We start from the raw sequence: 24,447 nt of genomic DNA, 5'->3' as shown, positions 1-24,447 counted from the left end.
CTATGGGCCACCACAGGTCATCAGCTGATTCGCTGACACCCACGCGCACATTACACGCGCCTTGCCCCACACTTCCGTCGTTGTCGTTTTCTTCGCTCATCACACCTGGATTAGCTTGAATTCGCATTCGCCTTTTCTTGGAAAGAAGCGCATGAATACAGCGTCGCCATGCCTTCGTGGCTACCGAGAGCATGGACGAACCTTGTAGACAAGCTTTATTAAGCCTTCTGCAACCCAAATTTACTGTATATCTGAAAACAAATGTAGCTCTTTCACCTGTAGTATACCGCCTGCGATGCCTCGTTACATAAATTTTAAAGAAATACGACCAGTTTTAGGAAATGAAGGAGTTTAACAATGCAGGCCGATGGCTAGAAAGGTTCGAAGTGGACGGTTCTCGCTTCAACAGGCAGCGGCGTCTTGCCCTACGTATGGGATATTCTGCGTGCGTTAGCGTTGAACGCTATGCTCCAGAAATGACGTAAGTACGTAAGAGTCCAGACTGCGTTAACGTTCCTCACGTGATCAGTTAGGAGCGCGCAACGCTAACGCTAAATCCTTGCGTTTGCTGTTCTCCGCTATGCTAAATTTCTCTATTAACCGGTCATCGTACGACTGAGGTAAAAAGTGAATGAAAGGACAAGATTCTCGCTAGTATTGCATATATAGGTGTCGCCAGATTCACCAGTGTTATTGGTTGGTCTGTGTCATGTCAATGTCCGAAAGGGGATGGGGGGAACAGGAGGGGGGGGGGTGTTAGGGAGTAAGAATTTGCGCAGTGCAGCCTTACTTTCTCATCAGAAGGTAAGGGCCCACCGCACGCGTTCTCGTTGCTGTTCACCTTCTTTTCCCTACGCCTGTGTATGTGCGCCGTTTATTGACGTCTGGCCATCTGTGTTTCTAAGCACATGGCGTGTGTCCCCGCAGCACATTCGGCGATCGCGGGCGCCATGTTGTACTGGACCTTCAGCAACGTGATGCCCTTCCTGCTTCTGGAGCACGCCGGCGGACAGGGCTACTACTACATCGCCCGCCGGGACAAACTGCTTACCGCCATATTCCCCGGAATGAGCCTGCACTGGAGCTTTCGCGTGCTAGAACGCTTCGAAAAGTTCGGTGAGGGTTCTTGAATGTAGCGCTTATCATAATCCTTTGGGTCGCACCCTGCGTGGTCCTTAGGTTTTTCTCGTGTTTATGCGTTTTGCGTCAAGATTCAGCCCCTCATTTCATAACTGGCAGTTGTAATAACCACGAGCAGCCCGCGCAGACTACGAGGCACCCATACACCCTTCGCGATAAGCAGAGGGAGACACGAACATTTCCAGTTGTCCTTTTCTTTTTGCGAATAAAAGTCAGACGTTCTATAGTGCCCAGAAAATGTACGGGTAAGCGTGAGGGTGTTCTGAAGAATTAATTTCAATAAACTTATAACAGCTAGTTTAGGTTAGTACTGCACCCTGGAGTTACGGCACGTTATTAGTTTCTCGTAACCTGTGCAAGCAACGTATCCTGGCGTTTCTATTTCTGCTCCACTTCGTGGCAGTTTAGCTGACGCACAAGCGGCCATTTTGTGTTTCGGTGCCTGGTATGCCTTGCATCACCACAACTAGCCGTACTGCGGCGAGCTAGGTCACCAGAACTGACACGGTGGACTGACGTCACGCTATTGTAGATGTCAGTAGGTATGTCATGCGAAAGTTGACTCTCGATCATGTCAAAACGAAATATCAGCAAGCATTTGCCGCTCGAGCTTCACATTTGTGCCGAAAGGGTGCCTCTGTATCCAGATGTTGTGCATGGAGGAGTAAGAGCAGCTTCGAAAATTGGCTTTGCCAATTGGTGTTTATACTTCACAAGACCCCGTACCACCTCATTTGTTTTTCGGGCGTAGTGGATCATGGTGCGAACTGGGGCAACTTCTACGATGCCGCCGAGACCCCGGACAACGTGACCCTCGCCGAGATCGTGTTCGTGGGCTTCGCCTTCGACTGCCTCCTGGCGCTCTTCATATGGTACTTCGACAACGTGTTCTGCCTGGGACCGGGAGTCCACAAGCCTTTCTTCTACCCGCTCAAGGTTGGTGGTGCTTCTGGGATCACGTGATCTACAGTGCGTGGCTGTATATTAGGTCGTGCCATTAAGACTAAAGTTCCTACATATTTGCCTGTTCTAGGAAATATCTAGGGACTTAACACTGCTTAGTAATGTCCCACGGCTCTGACGCTCAAAAAAGAAACAAAAGAAAGGTCAATGGCGTTTAAGGACGAAGCATTGAAAGTATTGAATGTGATAAACACATTTTAGAGTTATAAAAAGTGAGGCTTCCAACAAACTTTTTTTATCCGATCTCGCGTAACACAAAACACTGGTTTAAGGGAATACGACCGCTCCAGAGGCCGAGGCGGTTTCCGTGCAACGGAGACGGGCGGCTCCTTTAATCGCGCGAGCTTTTCCTCGCGGATAGAAGGCACTTTGGACCTTTTACAAAATGTGACGGCGTCAAGAACGATGACGGCAAAGGCTCGCGGGAGAGCTAATATAAACGCTTTCCCAGTAAAATGCACTCAAAGTACTTCGGACGGAAAGATAATCGTTTTATTGGGTGAACCCGACAAAATCAATGACGTCACGCGCTATGTTTTCTCTCAGGGCACCTGACTCGTGGGTGAGTGACAGCGACGGAAAGTTTTGCTGGTAAGCTTTCGACGTTGGGTGCGAAAACACGTCTGGCTTTGTTCTATTCGCAGCCGCTCGCTCGTTCAGCGCCGAGTGATGCAACGCGCCTCCCTCGGCGACAATTGAGAGTTCTCGCGTTGAAACACGAGAAGGGTTTGGGTGACCCAACAGTTCTCAAGGGACGCGTGTGTTGCATTTCTCGCGTCGTTGCCATCGATGTGGCTGTCGTCATGTGCCAAAAAAAAGTTGCATTCACCTGTGGCTGGAATCCGGAAGCCCCTCGACACGCCGTAGCCCTTCACTTTTCCGGCCAATTGCAAGTGCTTCCTGCTTTCCGAGAAGGAAAAACAGAGTTCGCTGAGATCGGCGCGCAGCATTTCTCACCAGTTCAAAGCCAGTGGCGCGATGGTTTGGCCGCGCTTGGCCCGCTTTGCCGGGGAAGCCGACATAGGGAGCGGGCCGCGAGCTCGCTAGTTTATCTAAACAGAAGCAAAAGCGATGAGCCTCCTCTCTTCACTGCATAGCCTGGCTGCTAAGAGAGTGCGCACTCATGAGGTGAAAGGTGCACATCTCAAAGTTGAACGTGTCGGCTGACTGGGAGTACGAGCGGTGACGGATCCGTGCTTCACTGTGACAAGCTTTGCATGAGCTGGTGCAAGACTTCCCGCGTTTTTCTTTCTTCGGAGCATGACGGTATAATATCTGGGCTAGGACACCCTGTATTACGTGTAATGATTCAGTCACAGTAGCCTTATATAAGATGCACTAGGCTGCAGCTTGAGATGCCTTTGATGGCTAATAGTTGCATCCATCCGTCCGTGCCCTGAAACGGTGCCAGCTGTGGCCTTTCTCTCTCACACTCTCCGAGCAGTCACGTGATGGCACTGTGGTGCATTGCAACAGTTGCGCCGGCAAATTCCAAAATGTGTCCGACAAAAGCCTGTACCCGTTCCACTGGAAGGGTCATCATCATCATCATCATCATCATCATCATCATCAGCATCATCAGCCTGACTACGTCCTCTGCAGGACAAAGGCCTCTCCCGTGTTCCACCAGTTAATCCGGTCCTGTGCTTGCTGCTGCCAATTTATACCCGCAAACTTCTTAATCTCATCTGCCCAACTAACCTTCTGTCTTTGCCTTACCCGCTTTCCTTCTCTGGGAATCCAGTTTGTTACCCTTAACGACCAGCGGTTATTCTGTCTACGCGCTACATGCCCAGCCCATGTCCATTTCTTATTCTTGATTTCAGCTATGATATCCTTAACCCCCGTTTGTTCCCTAATCCACACTGCTCTCTTCTTGTCTCTTGAGGTTACACCTACAATTTTCCTTTCCATTGATCGCTGCGTCATCCTCAATTTAAGCTTAACCCTCTTTGTAAGTCTCCAGGTTTCTGATCCGTAGCTAAGTACCGGCAAGATACAGCTGTTATATACCTTTCTCTTGAAGGATAGTGGCAATCTACCTGTCATAATTTGAGAGTGCTTGCCGAATGTGCTCCACCCCATTCTTATTCTTCTAGTTACTTCAATCTTGTGGTTGGGCTCCGCAGTTATTACCTGTCCTAAGTAGACATAGTCTTTTACAACTTGAAGTGAACTATAACCTATCTCGAAGCGCTGCTCTTTTCCGAGGTTGTTGTACATTACTTTCGTTTTCTGCAGATTCATTTTAAGACCTACCTTTCTGCTTTTCTTGTCTAACTCTGTAATCATAAGTTGCAATTCGTCCCCTGAGTTACTCAGCAATGCAATGCCATCGGCAAAGCGCAGGTTACTGAGGTACTCTCCATTAACTATTATCTCTAACTGTTCCCATTCTAGGCTTCTGAAAACCTCCGAAGCACGCGGTAAATAGCATTGCGGAGATTGTGTCCCCCTGCCTTACACCCTTCTTGATTGGTATTCTGTTGCTTTCTTTATGAAGCACTATGGTAGCAGTTGATCCCCTGTAGATTTCTTCCAGGATGTTTATATATACTTCATCGACGCCCTGATTCTGCAGTGTCTGCATGGCGGCTGATATTTCTACTGAATCAAACGCCTTCTCGTAATCTATGAAGGCTATGTATAGTGGTTGGTTATATTCTGAGAATTTCTCTTTTACCTGATTGATAGTATGAATGTGGTTGATTGTTGAGTAGCCTGTTCGAAATCCTGCTTGTTCCTTTGGTTGATTGAGTTCTAATGTTTTCTTTACTCTGTTAGCAATTACTTTTGTAAATAGCTTGTATACTACAGAGAGCAAGCTATTCGGCCTGTAATTCTTCAAGTCCTTGTCATCTCCTTTCTTATGTATTAAGATGATATTAGCATTCTTCCAAGACTCTGGTACTCTTCCCGTCAGGAGACACCTCGTAAACAGGGTGGCTAGTTTTTCTAACACAATCTGTCCTCCATCTTTCAGGAGATCTGATGTTATCTGATTCTCACCAGCAGCTTTTCCTCTTTGCATGCTCTCCAAAGCTTTTCTGACTTCTATCATCACTGTTGGGGTGTCATCTGGGTTACTGCTAGTTCTTATAGTATTAAAATCGTGGTTGTTCCGCCTACAGTACAGATCTCTGTAAAACTCCTCCGCTATTTTAGCTATCCTATCCATATTGGTAGTTATTTTGCCTTCTTTTTCCCTTAGTGCATACATCTGAATTTCGCCTATCTCAAGTTTCCTCTTCACTGCTTTGACGCTTCCTCCGTTTTTCAGAGCGTGTTCAATTCTCTCCATGTTATACCTTCTTACGTCGGATACCTTAAGCCTATTAATCAACTTCGAAAGCTCAGTCAGTTCTATTTTGTCTGTTGTACTTGAGACTTTCATGATTTGACGCTTCTTAATGAGATTCTTCGTTTCCTGGGAAAGCTTGCCAGAGTCCTGTCTAACTACCCTTCCTCCAACTTCCACTGCACACTCCGTAATGATACTCGTCACATTATCATTCATTGTATCTATGCTAAGGTTGCTTTCCTCACTAAGAGCCGAGTACCTGTTCTGAAGCGAGACTCTGAATTCCTGTACTTTCCCTCTCAGTGGTAGCTCATTGATTGGCTTCTTGCGTATCAGTTTCTGTCGTTCCTTTCTCAAGTCTAGGCGAATTCGAGACCGTACCATTCTATGGTCACTGCAATGTACCTTGCCAACCACTTCCACATCCTGCACGATGCCTGGGTGTGCACTGATTATAAAGTCTATTTCGTTCTTATTTTCGCCATTAGGGCTCCTCCATGTCCACTTGTGGTTTCTTCGTTTTCGGTAGAAGGTATTCAAAATCCGTAAATTATTGCGTTCTGCGAATTCTACTAGTAGCTCTCCTCTGGCGTTTCTAGTACCGATGCTATAATCTCCTACTGCCTGGTCTCCAGCCTGCTTCTTCCCTACCTTTGCATTAAAGTCTCCCATCAATATTGTATACTGTGTTTTTACCTTACTCATTGCCGATTCCACGTCTTCATAGAAGCTTTCAACTGAAGCGTCATCATGGCTGGATGTAGGCGCGTAAGCCTGTACCACCTTCATCTTGTATCTCTTATTCAGTTTAATTACGATACCTACCACCCTTTCATTAATGCTATAGTATTCCGCTATGTTGCCAGCTATGTTGCTGTGAATTAGGAACACCACTCTCTGTTCTATTTTGTCAGCCAAGCCCCGATAGCAAAGGACGTGCCCATTCTGTAGCACCGTATAGGCCTCATCTGTCCTCCTAACCTCACTGAGCCCTATTATATCCCATTTAACACCCTCCAGCTCCTCCAATAGTACAGCTAGACTTCCCTCACTGGATAAGGTTCCAGCATGAAACGTTGCCAAGTTCAGGTTCCAATGGCGGCCTGTCCGGATCCAGAGAGTTTTAGCACCCTCAGCTGCGTTGCAGATCTGACCGCCGCCGTGGTCAGTTGCTTCGCAGCTGCAAGGGACTGAGGGCCGTGAGTTATTTGACGTATGCATGTGGGAGGTAGTGGCGAGATACTGCACCAGGGTGGCCAATCCTTCTCTGGTGAAGGAGTGCGTTCCCGGCGGTGGTTACCGGTGAGGCCGCACCCCAGGCCTCGTAATGCAGTTCCATCACCACGCGGAGTTTTTTTATCCGGGTTGGAACTGCGCGGCACCGTGATTTGAACCACGGACCTTTTGCAAGCGAGGCGGATGCTCTAACCACTACGCCATCGCTGCTTCTGAAGTGGGTATGCCCCACAGTTAATAGGTGACTCTAGACAATTTTCAGTGGACAAGAATTTCAGTGGGTTGGAGCATTGGACGACCTAGTCGTTGTGAAATTCACATTGTGCAACGCCTGGCTGTTCCTTTGATGTTCTAAAACGCTTTATTACTCATTTTAACGCGATTTCTTTCCCGATGTGAAGCCTGCCTAAGGCCAGTTTAGAAACGAGTGCCAAGCTGTGCATGAAGCACTGCAGTCATTCGGAAAGATTTAAAGGGAAACTTGGAGTGTGTCAGAGATGGAACAGATGCGTACCCTTAATCAAGATGTATTGACACTCGCGGACAGATGCGGTGTGTCCGACATCCCGCATCTACTCTCAGTTTGCGGTCTGCAGAGCTTAATAATCTACTTATTAGTCTACTTATTAATATGTTTTGTTATATACACACGCATTCAAACAAACAAACACACACACACACACAAGAGATTGGACCAGCGCATGCTATCATCGCTGAATAGGCTCATTTTCGTCGTGACACCTGTCGAACAAAATGCGTTCAAGGGGCCCTGAAACACTTTTTCAAGTAACCATGGAATGAATTCACTAGAAGAGCTTATTGCCTTACGAATTCAACGCCATAAAAATTTTAAGAATCTGTCCAGTGCTAGTGGAGTTACAAAGGTTTGCTGCATGCTGCAATTGCATTATCTCTTGTCTCGTCCTGACGAAAGCGCTGGAAGCTAAGCAGGGAAGGGTGGCAGGGCAAAGAAACTACCGCGCCTCGTGACCTTGAGCACTTTTTTTTTTCTTTGAACGCACGGCTTTTTAGTGTGATTGTGCCTGCACGCGTGGACAAGTAGCGGCCTCTCGCGGCGATCTCGGTAACTTGACTTTTCGGCCGACACCAATGGCGGAATTTCTGCGACACGAGCTCTCTAACGCTATCTCGATAAAAACATCGTATAATACGGATGCCGTACCATCAAAAAGTTAAGAAAACAGGCAGTGACACTCAGCCTTGCACAAAACATGGGTACAGACTGCCTAAATAGGCTCATGGCACAACCATGCACTTTTTCAATACAGTTAGATTGAACTACTTTTTCCAATCCACTGTAAAAAATTGAATCCAATGAATATCTTTCTCCTGATAACTTGAGTCCGAGAAATTCCTGCGAATGGAAACAAAACCAAAACCGCGTTACACTTCAACAGCCTTCCATAAGAAGAATTAGACAAAGTGTCATAGCCATCACATAATAGCGACGAACCATGAGTTAGCATGAAATACCATTGAGCGCGTCTGAGCTCTGTGGGTTGTAATTCATTGCATTGTGAAGCGCAACTAGACACCCCTCACTGTTATATTGAACAAGGGGTCAAGTGAAACTTACTTCGCACAGTGAAAATAGCTGCGACAAGCCTTTTTGCCCATTCAAGCCTGTGACTGCGAGTACCAGAAACAAAGGCACTCTACGTCAACCAGGTAAAGTTGACACAGACCAAACATGTGACAATATCAGAATCACAGGAAGGGTCATGCACAAAAAAAAACGAAACAAAACACACTGCCTAGTCAGTCGATTACTACAGGCTGTTACCAAGCACAGTTAGGAATTAACAAGGCTTCCCGCAATTTTTTCGCCAACTTTTAAATTCTGCGTTCTCAGCTCGGCTACTGGCTACCGAGGATGACCTTCGGCCCAAATAAACCGACATCGAGGGGAGGTGACGAGGCGCTCAACTTCGAGGCCGAGCCAACGTACCAGATGGTGTCGGTCGAGCTCGTCAATGCGTGCAAGGTACTGAGCCGCAATGACGTGGTTTTTGCGTGGAATTGTGTTTGCTCGCTCTTGCGCTCGCTTACGGACGATTTTACGTAAAAGATATGAGTGCCGCCGTCTGTGGCTGTTAATGCTTTTTCGCTTCTGCGTATCGCGACACGATTTAAAAGGGTTTGTTTCACAGCAAGGGTGAAGCAATGAATGCGATAGCAGCAGACTATAACATTATGCAAAGGGCAGATTCAGCAGCGTTCGTCCACCCCACTCGAGCGCTATTGCCCGTGGGGAGAACGTACGATACGTTGGGGATCTTATCGATTTTGACTTTATACACGGGACATGACGGCGACGCAAAAACCCGTCGAGAATGTCCATATCATTTCTATCGCAATTAAACGTCTTGAAACGTTGAACGCCCTAAGGCAACTGTTCTAAATCACGTGTGTTCGTGTAGCGCTGTTCGTGTAGCTGCTGAAGATAAATTACCAAGGCTGCGGTTCAATATGATACTGTAGAAACCCATCCTTACAAGTGTCTAGGATGCCTCATAGAGCCATTGTACAGTTGTGTCTCCTAGGAGCGAGAACACGGAGTGACTCGTGTTCATTTATATCCTGCTTTACAAATATTAAAGGAGGGTCGTCTGAAAGGTATTCGAGTACTTCGAATATTCGAACGAATATACGAACTTATTGCAATTTGTACTTAAATTTTTAGAAGTCTCGAAGTATTTGAAATGTCTGAATAGCAGCATATGAAACCACCAGTAGCTTTTTTTTTCTGCATTGTCGCAATTATATGTCGTGACGATGCACTTAACCTAACCTAACCTAATCCCTCAAGTTTTAATGAACCGATTACCTGAAATACAATAATGTACTTTTTCAAACTTGTTATACAGAATCATGCACTAAGTATAGTAAAATTCAAAACAAACCGAAATGAAATTAGCACATGTCCTATAGTGTGCAGTTAATCGAGCAATGACAAATCTGCTCATATTCTGAGTTTTTATGTGATACATCATATTTGAACTAGTTCTATTCTAAGTTATTCTACCAAATCACTGTTCGCTTCGAGCCTAAACTTTAGTATTCACACGTAACTTCTAAAAAAAAAACGAATGGATGACTCTGGTTCAAGTTGACTTTAGTCGGACACATACGGGCAAAACTTGACTGGCGGTTTGAAGGTAATGAAAATCGGTCAAGTTAGATAACAGTGCAGGCAGTGACATCAATGTTTTTTTCAACTCATACCTCGTCGGTATGTGCTGTTTTTCATCATGAAGATTTTTTTTTCGTAATAAAGTACATTTCGTGAATACGAAAACCATAATTCTTGCACTGAGAAATCGCTACGTAAGCTTGAAAAGTGCGCTAAATGACGCAGATAAAAATGTTCCGTGGACACCCCTGTGCTACCTGGCTTTGACGTCAGGTTTTAAAGACGCCTAGGTATACAGGGGTCTAATCTCTAAATATTATCTTCTGCACAAAGCGTTTTACGGTGCGTGGCAAATCAGAGGTGTACTACGCTCGATATATGATGTCGGTGATTGTCACGTAACTACGCAGGACTACGACGGCGTAGTGGCCGTCGACGATGTCTGCCTGAGAATCTACAGCAACCAGATCACCGTGTTGCTGGGGCACAACGGTGCCGGAAAGACCACCCTGTTGAACATGATCACCGGTGAGAAGACGCAAGTTTGTAGTATGGTCGTAAATGTCTTAGCGTCTGCGGATTGTCGACTGAGGGGAAAAAGAAGCTGGCTTTCGCTTTCATGTCGTCGTAAGGGAAAGTATTGATTGATTTGATTGATATGTGGGGTTTAACGTGCTAAGGCCACGATGTGATTATGAGAGACGCCGTAGTGGAGGGCTCCGGAAATTTCGACCACCTGCGGTTCTTTAACGTGCATCCAAATCTGAGCACATGGGCCTACATTTCCGCCTCCATCGGAAATGCAGCCGCCGCAGCCAGGATTCGAACCCGCGACCTGCGGGTCAGCAGCCGAGTACCTGAGCCACTGGACCACCGCGGCGGCCCATAAGGGAACGTATAAGGGACCCCCGCGTAAACTCTATTTTTCGTTCACACATTCGCAAACCTCGGCGCTGAACCCCAGCAGCAAAGCTCTAGGCACTTCCTTCTTGCGGTGCTTCCTTCAGCCAGGATTTCTTTGAAATCTTGACGTCACGCCTGCATTTTTGGGGTGGAAAACAATAAAGACATTTTAGTAGTAGTAGTAGTAGTAGTAGTAGGATTTTTATTTACAGTAAGCTGGATACAGAGCTCACTGCAGGGGCAAAGGGCTAAAGGCGAACAGCCCGACAAAGGCCCTTGTCCCTCCGCAATCCGTGACAGTGCAAAGCTTAAACAATATATATATTCAATACATTGGTTTCAAGCAACCTGAAATTGTAAACACAAAATTCAAATATAAATAGCATAAGAAGTTTACATAACACATTTTAAGAATTAGAGGTCACTCTCGTTATAATTCACAACTAAACAATATCAATGAAACAACATCAAAAACAGACACAAAATACATGCGGATACAATGAATTCCGCTGTATACACTCGTATAATTGACATAGAAGTTTATGAACAATTTGGAGAGGCATGAGACTCCATTACATAGTTTCGATAGTGTAGACCGGTGGTTATGAATAAGTTCTTTATTTGTTTCTTGAAAGTCGCACTACTAGCCCTAAAGTTCAATTGATCTGCAAGGGTATTTAAAACCTGGGGTACCTGGTAAGCAATACTTTGTTTTCCATACTTGGTTCTTGTTCTAGGAGCTCGTTTCTTTTGTTCTCGCATACTGTAGTGTGGTCTTTCGGTGCAACTTTCTTCATATAGCTTAGTCTTTTGTATTAACTGAAGTAATTTAAAATGATATATTTGATCAATTCTGAGTACGGAATGTTTAATGAATAGTGGAGCAGTGCGCAAGTCTTGTAGATTCCCCTTGTAATTTTCAAAGCAGCGCAATATTTTCTTTTGTATAGTTATTAACTTATGGTAATTCCCTTGTGATGTCGTTCCCCAGACTAACATCCCATAACTTACTTTAGAATGGAAGAGTGCATAGTGTAATGGTTATCTCAGTACCGACGCCTTACTTCAGTAGTTAAGGTGAAGTATAACATGTAATCCCTTGTAGCAACATCTGCGCGTATTCCACGTAAACTGTTAACCGATAAACCAGATTTCGCCGCAGCAGTGACGATGCTGTCGTGTAGATGTTTTGTTGTGGGTGCCGCTATGTTGTTTAGCGGGTGGCACTGTCTCTTAATATGGCGACCCACACTGACTTGGCAAATGCGCAAACATTCAACATCCTCGATGGTGCGTGGCATAGCCACGCACCATCGAGGATGTTTTGCGCACACCAGCGCATAGACTTTCAACCGTGTCTGCACACTAGAAAGCAGGAAAACGTGAGTACAGACGTAACGTCCCAAAACCACCATATGATTATGAGAGACGCCGTTGTGGAGGGCTCCTGAAATTTGGACCACCTGGGGTTCTTTAACGTGCACCCGAATCTGAGCACACGGGCCTACAACATTTCCGCCTCCATCGGAAATGCAGCCGCTGCAGCCGGGATTCCATCCCGCAACCTGCGGGTCAGCAGCCGAGTACCTTACCTAAAGACCACCGCGGCGAGGCTCAGCAGACGGTGAAAGAGAGCTACAATCAAAATTACTGTGTATGCGAACTCTACACTTTCAGTGAGTGACGTAAGAAAAGCAGGACGAACAGAAAAGTCGCCCAACACTGACAACTCTGTTCTTATTTCATTGTCGGTTTTAATTTAGGTCTTGCTTTACTAATCCCATTCATTCACCATTCTAAGCTGTACAACATTGGCAATTGTTTGAGCTCACAGCTAAGACTTCGTTAAAATCTTTTATACGCAGGCTTCACGGACTGCACGTCGGGGAGTGCGCTGGTTGGCGCCTATGACGTGAAGATGTGCACCCGGGACTCGCGTCAGAGTATGGGCTACTGCCCCCAGAACAACATCTTTTTCGAAGACCTGACCGTCGAGGAGCACATCGTGTTTTTCGCTGTCGTACGTGCACACATGTATGCTCGCTAGTTCGATGGCAGGTACAGATGACAATGTACTTCATTTTTATTGACCAGAAGCTACGTGAGACCCAGCTCACACCTTCAAAATCTATGACGTGCACGGTGTTTGGTGCGGAAATCTCAAGGTGGCGTGTCCACCTGCATTTCCTTTTCGCGCATTTTCTCGCAAACGTCGTGTCCCCGTGAGAGTGGTGTTTTCGAGATTGTGAAGTTGAACTTTACTAATACACAAAGTAATGGTACTTTTTTTAGGTGCTACGCTCCTTAGGGAGTAGGTCGATCCCTCGTAATAGTATGCTCTAGTATTAGCCACTTATAGTTAGTTTCAAAAATTGCTCACTAGGTGGCGTTGTGTATATAAGTCCTAGAAAATATCACTAGATGGCGTCAGTGGTTTTCGTATAATCGACGATTACAGAGGATAGATGGCGCTGTTATCAGAAATTCACAGCATATCCATGGAGTGAATAATGATGAGGGTGGCGAAGTGTCCGCCCGTCTGTCCGTCCATCACACAGACAGACAGATAGACAGACAGACAGACAGACAGACAGACAGACAGACATGCAGGCAGGCAGGCAGGCAGGCAGGCAAGGCAAGGCAAGGCAAGGCAAGGCAAGGCAAGGCAAGGCAAGGCAGGCCAAGGCAAGGCAGGCCAAGGCAAGGCAAGGCAAGGCAAGGCAGGCAAAGGCAGGGCAAGGCAGGGCAGGGTAGGGCAGGGCAGGGCAGGGCAGGGCAAGGCAGGGCAAGGCAGGGCAAGGCAGGGCAAGGCAAGGCAAGGCAAGGCAGGCAAGGCAGGCAGGCGGAGGGACGCTTCGGACCACTCATTATCATCGACTCTGTGGATATGCTGTGAATTTTTTTCTTAAGCACGACGGAAAGGTTATCGGTCAGAGTGTAATGATGCAATCGTAACGTCGGAAACGCCACGAAACGTTTGCAATCAGAATTTTTCCATCACGGGAAATATAGGAAGTCGTATACACGGGTCACAATGCATGCTGCAAACAGTGAGCGTGATACCTTTCGTGTTCGAGTGCAGTGATCTACTGCGCATGCCTGCACTCTGCGCGCATGCTTGCCGGCTAGGCATGGCCTGTTTGTGGCTGCACAGGCGGTGCCATTTTTCGCCATTCAGTTACCACGTAAACAGCACAGAACTGAACCGGCCTAAACAATAATACACGTACTCTAATTTGGAGGTATAATTAAGGCACACATGACAGCATAAGAGTCGGAGTGCGTGTCTCCTTACAGCAAAGTAATCGACTCCGTATTCTAGCTTCAATGCTCTTTTTTGGCAGTGCGACATAGCTGTTTGTGTTACTTTTAAACGCGATTTATAAACTTAAGTCCTGCTTAACTTCTGAAGAGAGTGCTGGAATTTGTCACTGTGTTTCACGGTCCTTTCATTTCCACCAGAATTGCATCACATGTTCTGGCCAGTTGTCGGTCCTTTTATTGTCCAACGTTTGCTGCCAAACAGCCATATATGATGGTCTTTTTGAAAATAACGGTAATCTTGTGAACTTTGTAAAGGGCGCGAACAGCAGACCCCTATTATGTAAGTTTCTATGTGTCCCACTCCAATGTTGCGCTTTTTTTTCAGATCAAGGGCATCCCGCTGAATAAGGTCCAGATGGAAGTGGTGAACCTTCTGAATGACACCAATCTCATGGACCACCGCTCGACGCTGGCCGTCAACCTGGTGCCCGGTCTGCAGCGCCGCCTCTGCACTGCCATCGCAATGGTGGCCACGCCCAAGGTACGTGACCAATCGCTTCCGCACAAGCCCCACGGAGCACATCCTGTCATCAATAAAACTTCTATATTGGGCCTAGTTGGTACGTAGCATTTTAGGTGAGAACTTTAGCGCAAAACAAGATGGACCACAAGGAATCGAGGAGACTGGCGCTGGCGAACATCTGCTTTATTCGTTTCACAACAACGCCTATAAACGGCAAAACCAGAATGCCTTCCATGCGGGCGCGTAACAAAACGTATTGCATACGTAATAATAACGCGAATGCAATATATGTATGCAATAAGCCTTGTTACGCATGCGCATGCAAGGTTTCGTGGTAGTACCCTATGATGTATTCTGGCCCTACGCAACGAGTTGTCTTTCTCATCCGCCGAAGAATGTTTTTATCTCTCTTTTCTTCACTGTCCTGAAGGAATCCCCATATACCCATACCTGGTTTCTGGGCTCGGGGCCTTCCGGGTAGCCTTTTAGGGATCACGTAAAAGCAAGAATATACTGCCTTGGTCCGTTTGGCTCAGCGCAAGCTCAGCGTCTACGAAAAAAAAAACTACGCGGTGCGCTTGAGGAGTAGCGCTGCGGCCATGGTGACTAATATTCGCCAGTGACTCCTCTGAAGTATTACGTAATTTGTCAGAAGCACGGGCGCGGAGTGACCCTCGCGTTTCTTCTAGAAGCACTTCCCATCGTGCCCTTCCGTTTCTATGAATATTGAAAAAAATATTTCGTCGTTGAAAGCGCGAATTCTCTTATCCGCGTTGACGCCACCGTCTCACGATGTCTCGTCTGGTCTCGCCGAATATCAAAAGTCCTCGTCTCGATTGAACGTATAAGTTAGAAGTGTGGCAGTTTGGACTAGTCGGTGTGACATGACGATAGTTATAGCGCGAGAACCGAACGATGACAAAGAGACATGAAGAAGACGAGTGCTCTTCTCCTTCTTGTCTCTTTGTAGTCGTTCTCTTCTCGCGCTCTAACTATCGTCAGGAACATATAAAGTCACGTAGGGACATATTCGCCTGAGACATTTAGCTCCTTCTTTCTGTTCAACCAGCGATACTGGGGGGTGGATGATCCCGCTGACGATCCCGTCTCTTCTTGCATGTGGTGACTCTCAGCTGGTGGTCCTGGACGAGCCGACGACCAGTATGGACCGGGACGGCTGCCGCGACATCTGGGAGCTGCTGTTGAAGCTTCGGCGCACCACGTGCGTCATCATGACCACGCAGCAGCTGTACGAGGCCGACATGCTGGGTGACCGCGTCGCCGTCATGGCCAACGGACGCATACGGTACTGCACGCCATGGCCAAAGGGCACATGGCTCAATACGCGCACCAATTTGTCCCCAATGGCCTACAGCGCATGCGTGGTCTGCGAAATCGATCGAATTCCGAGTCATGTGTAGACCACCCTACAACGTGTTCGTTCAAGTTATCTAGATTAGCGATATAGACGCGAGGAACTAAAAGCAAGTTAGGGAGATTCGGGGCTAGCCTTTGCAGAGCGAAGTAGGGTTCGAGCACTAACACATCCACGCTTACTACATTGTTTGGTGCCGAAACTCGGGAACGAATGAGTGACCTTTCAACCTGCATACAAAGTGCTAGGTATGCTATGTACTTTGATCCGTCTCGAATGTGTTATGCCTTTCGATCATATGAATGAATGCAATCCCGCTGTGTAGCTTCAAACGAAGCATCACCTCTACAGCGAAAGTGTACGGGGTTGGATTGCCAACCCAAAAGTTGGTTAGATCCCGGCCGTGGTGGTCGCATCCTAATGGAGGTGGAATGCTATACAGGCTATGTGTATTGTGCCCTGTCACTGCACGTTTAACAGCATCATCATCATCATGACTACATCCACTGCAGGATAAAGGCCTCTCCCATGTTCCGCCAGTTAACTCAGTCCTGTGCTTGCTGCTGCCAATTTATACCCGCAAACTTCTTAATCTCATCTGCCCACCTAACCTTCTGTCTTTCCTTAACCCGCTCGGCTTCTCTGGGAATCCAGTCAGTTACCCTTAATAACTAGCGGTTATCCTGTCTACGTGCTACATGCCTGCACATGTCCATTTCGTCTTCTTAATTTCAACTATGATATCCTTAACCCCGGTTTGTTCCCTAATCCACTCTGCTCTCTCCTTGTCCCTTAAGGTTACACCTACCATTTTCCTTTCCATTGATCGCTGCGTTCTCCGCAATTTAAGCTGAACCCTCTTTGTAACGCTCAAGATTTCTGCTCCATAGCTGAGTACCGGCAAGATGCAGCTGTTATATACCTTCCTCTAAAGGGATGGTGGCAATCTTTATTCTTTATTCAAAAAAAAACTTACATGCCCCAGAACAGGGCATTGAGTAAGAGGGGGAGGAATCGGAATGGTACAGACAGGTAACGAACAGTTTACAGGCAGGATCAGTGCAAGAACAACGAAAAACTATATATATATATATAAATGAGATCACATTTTAGGCTATACAGGGCGAGGTAAATTTGAGGGAATTCAGCACTTGTTCATATGAACATGGCGACAGAGGGATACATTTTAAAATGAAAGACAAGGGGAATATAAATCACCGTTACACAATGCACTCAGAATACAAAAACAGGGTCACATGGTGAACAGAGTGAGTAGCTGACGTGAAATGTATCGGGATTAGATATGGAGGCTATGCAATCTGGAAGGTCATTCCAAAGACGAACGGCCCGAGGCAGTGGTGATAAATTGAATGCATTAGTTGACCCGTATATGCGCATGAAGCTGAACTGATTATGCAATCTGCGTGAAAAAGAGTGAGGTGTTTGAAGCTGGAGCCGCGTTCGTTTATTATAGATAATATATTTCTGGAACAGACAGAGAAGAGCAATATTGCGACGGCTATCCAATGACGGCAGCTGAAGGTCTGATTTAATTTGCGTTATGTTTGACGTGATGTCGTAGTTTCGTGATATGAAGCGGGCACCTCTATTTTGAATTCTTTCTACCTTAATAATCAAGTAGTTTTGATGAGGAGACCAAATTGCTGAGGCGAATTCTAATATCGGCAGAATGAAGGTAAGAAAGGCTAGTTTTCGAATATTAGTAGGGGAATTTCTCAAGTTGCGGCGTAGGTAGCCCAGTGAACGTGATGCTTTGGCACAGGTAGACTCAATATGTGAGGCCCATGAAAGACTCTCTGTGAGAAGAACATTTAGGTATTTGTAGGAAGAAGTGTGGGAAAGCAAGGTATTGTTCAAGTAATAGGAGAATTCAGAGCTTACATGTTTACGGGTGAAATACATTACCTCGCGTTTTGTTAAGTTCAGTTTCATAAGCCACTTGTCATAAGTTGAAGATATGGGTAGATAGTTGTCAGGCGAGTGAACATCTCCAGTTTTGTGAATTGGTTTTATTTTTCCTATTAACCAGTCCGGTAGCATGCCAAATGTTAGAGATTGGTCAAAAATTTGGCATAATATTTTGCTTGATATGGGGAGGGTGTTCTTTAGTATCTTGGAATTAATGTCGTCAATACCGGCTGATGTGGATAATTTTAGGTTGTTAATGAGTGATCCAATGCCTCCGACAGTGACAGTAATGGGTTCCATATAGGTGGCGTCAAGTTCAGGAAAAGTAGGCACATTGGAAGAATCTTCCTGAGTAAAAACAGATGAGAAGAATCTGTTGAAAACAGAGGGGCCATCGGCGATAAGAATAGGTATTTTGTCAGTTCTATGTAAAGTAATAGTGTTAGTATCTCTGACCGGAGATATAGTTCGCCAAAATTTTTTGGGATTAGACTGAAACAGGGAAGGTAGGTCTTGCGAGTAATATTTATCTTTAGCTGAGGTTATTGCTGAGCAGTAGGTTTTCAAACAGTGTTTGTATGCCTGCCATGCCCAATCAGTGCGCAAGCGTTTAGCCCTGCTGTACAACCGTTCCTTCTTGTTTCGCAGTTTGCAAAGGGACTTGCTGAACCAGGGGCTTAATTTATCGTTGGTTATGGACACTAAGAGAACATTCTGATCGACTAGCGCTGTTAATTTATCTCTGTAGAGTACCCAGTTTTCATTTACGGATCGACAAATGAAAGTAGGTAGTAACTCTTTAAAAAAAATTGTTCTAGTTCTGTGTTAATGGCAGCGTAATTTCCTCTATTGTAATCGCGAATTCGTTTTGTTGTTTTGCCAGATACGGGCTTTGGGATGCCTAAATTAAGTTGGAGGAGGTTATGGTCACTAAAACCGCTCACATTTGAAATTGAAAGTATTGTGTCAGGAGCGTTGGTGAATACCAAGTCCAGGATATTGGAAGCACGGGTGGGTTCTTTGATAACTTGGAACAGGTTGAAGTCCAACGTTAGATTTATTAGTTCTAGAGACGCTTGACATGAGGATGACATGTGTTCCCAGTCGATAAGAGGAAAAGTAAAGTCGCCAAGAAGGTATACATGGTTAGATGGGCATGACTGAATGGCATGAGAGATGCTATCACGCAAGTCCCCCAAAAAGGAATGATCAGAATCTGGTGCACGGTAACAAGCCCCAATTAATACCACACTAGATGACATAGACAAAGCTGCCCATACAATTTCGACGGAAGATTTCGAATCAATCCAATGCGAATGAAGCGTTTTCTTAATAGCAAGGAGTACGCCGCCACCGCGCCTATTTACGCGGTCGTTCCTATAAATTTTGTAAAGGTCGTTGTGAGGTAGTACTTCGTTATCTCTTATATCTGGGTTCAACCATGTCTCCGTTAGTACTACTATATCTGAATCGCTATCATCAAGAAAAGAACAAAACGTGTCACGTTCGTGCAACAAGCTTCGGATGTTCGTGTACGCGACCGAGAGTGGAAAGGCTGCTTGGGGCACGAGATGCGGCGCGTGCGAGTTTAAGCTTACATCTAGCTATCTGGAAGATTGAGCAACTGTGTCATTAACGGCATCATACACATATACCTTCTTATCCAAGTGAAGCTTGTCAAGGACCAACTTGTACGGCTTGTCGAATGATCTGGCAAAAGCGACCAACTTTCTTCTAGCCACACGTGTTGATGGCGCAAAGTCTTCCCCAATCGAAAAAGTTGTTTCCTCAAGCTTACGAGCTGCAGACAAGATGCTCTGTTTGTCCCTGAATGAGATAATTTTGCTATAATGGGCCGTTTTTTTTCAATGAAAAATTTGCCCAGGCGGTGTACACGTTCATACTGCACACTTGTAGTGGCAAGTTCGAGTTTTTCTGCGCAGAATTTGATGTCTTTTTCTTCAGACGCTGCCCAATTTTCTTTTTCGTCGTCCTCTAAACCGAAAAATATCATGTTGGAACGTCTTAATCTGTTTTCTGCATCGTCGCATCTGGCAGTTATTTGTTGTAGCTGACTTGAGATATCATGCAAGGCATTTTGAGAAGGAACTACTTCAGGGGAAGCTGGATCGATTGCACCGGTTTCAAGAGCAGTTACTTTCGCTATAAGATTCTGGATTTTTCCATTAGTAGTTGCTTGTTCCGCCTTAATACCCTGAAGTTCAAGCAAAACAGACTTCAGTTCAGTACGCAGTTTCTCAATTGCCCCCAAAGCCGATTCGAAGGCAACACCCTCTGCCTTACTCATCGGGCCGGGGTTTGATTCAACATCGCCCGCCAGCAAGAGCAGCAAGTGAACAAGGGAAGAAGATATGCATAATAAACAATTCAAGATATGTTTTTTAACGCAAGACAACTCTAATGGGCACGACACCGCAATAAGGCAGTAATTGTTCATTTTGTAAAACACGGCATGGTTCAAGTAACTAACCTGGAAGAAGATCATTTGTGAGCAGCGCATGGCGGAAGCAGTGCCGTGCCCGATGGTGTTGGCGGCTGGCTCCAATTTGTGCTTTGCTCCGCTTGCGTCACCGGTAAACATGCCCAATCCGGGTTGCCAGGCGTTGGAAGCGGATGCATCCAGACCCGGCGGGGATCTGAGCAGGACCGGACTAAGCGGTGGTGGCTCGTCGAAGTGCAGCGGGAAAAAGCCAGGCAGCCAAGAGTGTACGGTCCATAACAGTGTGGCCTGGAAGAAGATAATTTGTGAGCAGCGCATGGCGGAAGCAGTGCCGTGCCCCGGCACGGCACTGCTTGTCATGACTGCTGTTTGTCAATCTACTTGTCATGATTCGAGTGTGCTTGCCAAATGTGCTCCACCCCATTCTTATTCTTCTAGTTACTTCAGTCTCGTGGTTTGGCTCCGTGGTTACTACCTGTCCTAAGTAGGCATAGTCTTTTACAACTGCAAGTGCACTATTACCTATCTCAAAGCGCTGTTCTCTTCCGAGGTTGTTCTACATTACTTTAGTTTTCTGCAGATTAATTTTAAGACCTACTTTTATGCTCTCATTTTCTAACTCCGTAATCATGAGTTGCAATTTGTCCCCGGAGTTACTCAGCAATGCAATGTCATCGGCGAAGCGCAGGTTAAAACAACACCATATAGAGGGTTAAACTTTGCGAAGATTTGATGCGTCTCGTAATCGTATCGTAGTGTTGGCTCTTTGAATAGCGGAACAAACTGTTGATCGAACCACCCTTCATAAGTTGTAGAACTAATTGTATACTTTAGAGAAGTCAAGTTCAACCACTATGATGCAGGCTACGTGAGGGTTGTGTATGTCATCCGCGATGATAGATAGATAGATAGATAGATAGATAGATAGATAGATAGATAGATAGATAGATAGATAGATAGATAGATAGATAGATAGATAGATAGATAGATCCTTCTGGCCTCGTGCAGGTGCTGCGGTGCGCCGACGTTTCTGAAGCAGCGTTTCGGCACGGGCTACCGCATGAACATCACCAAGATACCGCACAAGTGCCAGGTGCCCACCATCACGGTAATGCTACGCAAGTACTCGCCCAAAGCGCACGTGCAGAGTGACTCGGACAACGAGGTGGTCTTCGTCATCGGCCAGATGATCAGGACGAAAGTCCTGATCGAAATGTTCAGGGCAAGTTACTCTTGACGTATAATTGGACCTTCCGGATAAGAAGCGGTGAAAGGCGGGAGTGTTGCATACCTCGAAGAATAGAAGAGTGCCCGTCCTCGTATCTACCTTTATTCGTCCCGCATTCGGGTTGTTAATGCCTTCAGTTTCGGTTTCAGTTCAATATAACAATAATGCTGGTTGCATGTAAACTGTTTCACCGTCACCGACGTCTGTCTGTTGTTCTTGAAGGATGAACGAAACCGTTGCAATGCATTTGAAAAGCCACCAGGACGATAGGCATGTGCACGCTCCCCTCCCTCTTCTCTTATTTAACTGAACTGGGGGAGCTGTGCCCGGCACATTTACATTGTCGAGCATTTCATGGGGTTTTTGATATGCAGCAATATGGCAAGGACTGTTTTTGATGATTAGTACGAGCAACGAGCCCTGATGTCGCATTATAAAAACCATTTGCTTCTCGCATTTACCATCGGAAAGCTGGAGACTGATCCACTGCGAAGATCACGTCATCACTTCGATTTGTTTTGTTTTTATCACTCAGCTTATCTGCCGTTCGTCATCGAGAGAGGAAGGGTCCGTTGTTAAACTTGGCCCTCCGTAACAGAAATCTTTCCGCATGCCTATGATCAGGATAAAGTCGCTTCGGAACCTTTAGTTAGCTGAAATATTTGTGGAAAGAAAATTATTCAATGGCTCATAAAGCTAATTCCAGTGCCCTTAGAGTAACGCGATGAAATCGGGATATTTCCGAGTATGTACCTATATGATCGTGTCTCACCCTCTGTATGTAATATATTGTAGTTACTCCTACAAACTTGTTATATGTTTCGTTTATATCATGCGTAACTGCTGAGTCACACTGTACTATTAAAGTAAGTACCTTGTGTTGCGCTCCTTTCTTGGGAAACTAAAGTTAGTTTTACATGATTTGATGAGATTGTTGTTAGCTGAGACTTTCAGAAATTTTACTCGGCCGTGCTCGCTTGGTCTTCAACATTCTACGTGGCCTTACCCTCGCCAAAAACCTACTTGGCGTGACCCTCTCATTGATACTGACTATGTACTCGGGGAACACTCTGTCATGCTCACAAAATACCGATATACTGACATTCACATTCCGAAATTCCACACGGGCGACCTCACTTTTGTTGAAGAGTTGCTCCGAACGAGTCGGTTAGTGTGTTTTCCCGCCTATACGCTGCAGTGCGCCACGCAGAGATCATTTTATATGAGAGTTGACTTGGAGAACAGTAGTTCAGGGTGCGCATTATACATAACGCCCCAGGACTTGGAGTCTCGCACCGAGGAGCTGGGCATCGAGTCCGTCGGCCTGTCCATGACGTCGCTGGAAGACGTGCTGATCCGCGTGGGGGAAGAGTATCATGTGCACCGCTCTCAGCGCAAGAAAGAGCCCGAAGTTGACGCTGCAGACGCCGTCGAGGTCAACGGTGAGGAGCCACCTCAGTCTGCGTCCGTAACTCGCGCAGTAGCGTGAATAACCGCATGGACGGCGATAGAGCAATATGGGACTTGGTGCTTTGTCCCGTCGCGCTCTCTGACCGTCCACGCGAATGATGTGATTCATTGCTGGACTGTGTGAACTCTGCACTACCAACTTGTCCCATCACTGTGTCTGTCCTTTTGAACTGAGTATCTGCACACACAGGCGTGCCCAAGGTTCTTTATTAGAGCTTGATATTGGAGGGTGGTGGGTGGAGATGGCTACGTTTTAACTGTCTCCTCCACCACCCCTCCATCTGCCTTCATCTTTGTTCGAGTGTGAAAGAGAAAGAGCTCCTAAGTGATGGTGTGCTTTTCACAGCAGCTGGCCGAGTATTGCGAAGTGCACCATGCCGCGGTGGTCAAGTGGCTAAGGTACTCGGTTGCTGATCCGCAGGTCACAAGATCGTATTCGGCTGTGGCGGCTGCATTTTCGATGAAGGTGAAAATGCTGTAGGCGTGTGTGCTCAGATTTGGGTGCACGTTAAAGAAGAACAGGTGGCCGAAATTTCCGTATCCCTCCACTACGATGCCTCTCATAATCATATGGTAGTTTCAGAACATGAAACCGCACGTATTAATCAATAAATATCAAGTATTGTGAAGTGAAACGACGCGCTGCATAGATGAACAGAGACAGATGGCACAAGAACACGAAATGGACTAGAGCCTGCCTAAAAAGCACACCAACTGTCAATTTACGTACCAACTATAGCCACTAACGTCAAATGCACCAACCGCTATGCCAACCACAAAGGCCGTACCAAGTAGCCTCAGTGGAAGCACTTCTAAAAGCCATTGGTACGCCTCTTTCATGGAGTAAGGGTGGGAAGTAATCGTCTCTTGCAATGCGAAATTAAGGTAACCTGGCCACCAATATTGTAAAAAAATAAGACATACGTAGCATTAACCTAGGATTTTACAAAAGTGACGTGATATAGTTACGACTGATGAGTGAGATCGGCGTCATCGTTTACATGGTTGAGAGAAGAGGTGCCTCACTTTGCCCCCGTGCGCAAGCTTACGCGTACAAGAAACAACGTAACATTGTCACGTGCACCGAGGGGCACCCATGTTTCTTGCACGAGCATATGCGCTGGAGCACCTGCTTTTCCCCCTTTTCCGAACATTAATTATTTATCTTCAAAAGAACTCGCCCTTTTAGGCGTCGTGAAAACTGTCGGCCATGTAAACTGTAACTTCGTGAGTGTATATGTGATTACCTGGTGAGATCACCTACGTCAACATAATTTGGCGTCGTCATCGTTTCTAGCATCATCATCATAGAGAGGACCATCAGTTTGCTATATGATCGTTTCGTTGATTTTTTCACTCCTCCTCCGGTCTAGGGATCTGCATGTACTACTACGACTACTACTACTATCCAACAACAAGAAAACATTTGCTGCTGCGGGTCCGTCCGTTCGTTTGTCCATCCGTCCGTCTGTCTGTCTCGAGTGCGTGCCCATTGGCGCA

General features: G+C 46.1%; 1 protein-coding gene across 1 annotated transcript in view; it reads left to right on the top strand.

The window, feature by feature from the left end:
- LOC119168356 (phospholipid-transporting ATPase ABCA3) overlaps window positions 1-21,595 on the top strand; it is a 42,008-nt gene extending 20,413 nt beyond the window's left edge. The window contains exons 6-13 of the mRNA XM_075867897.1: window positions 928-1,116; window positions 1,892-2,076; window positions 8,514-8,645; window positions 10,205-10,322; window positions 12,563-12,717; window positions 14,347-14,502; window positions 15,618-15,790; window positions 21,258-21,595. Coding sequence (XP_075724012.1) covers window positions 928-1,116; window positions 1,892-2,076; window positions 8,514-8,645; window positions 10,205-10,322; window positions 12,563-12,717; window positions 14,347-14,502; window positions 15,618-15,790; window positions 21,258-21,486 — 1,337 coding nt within the window. The 3' untranslated portion in view covers window positions 21,487-21,595. The remainder of the gene's footprint in view (window positions 1-927; window positions 1,117-1,891; window positions 2,077-8,513; window positions 8,646-10,204; window positions 10,323-12,562; window positions 12,718-14,346; window positions 14,503-15,617; window positions 15,791-21,257) is intronic.
- Window positions 21,596-24,447: the final 2,852 nt, after the last annotated feature.

The sequence above is a fragment of the Rhipicephalus microplus genome, chromosome 6, assembly GCF_043290135.1.
Source record: "Rhipicephalus microplus isolate Deutch F79 chromosome 6, USDA_Rmic, whole genome shotgun sequence".
In the NCBI taxonomy this organism is placed as follows: Eukaryota; Metazoa; Arthropoda; class Arachnida; order Ixodida; family Ixodidae; genus Rhipicephalus; species Rhipicephalus microplus.
The sequence above is the reverse complement of the archived record's forward strand: the minus strand, read 5'-3'. Positions and strand labels throughout refer to the sequence as shown.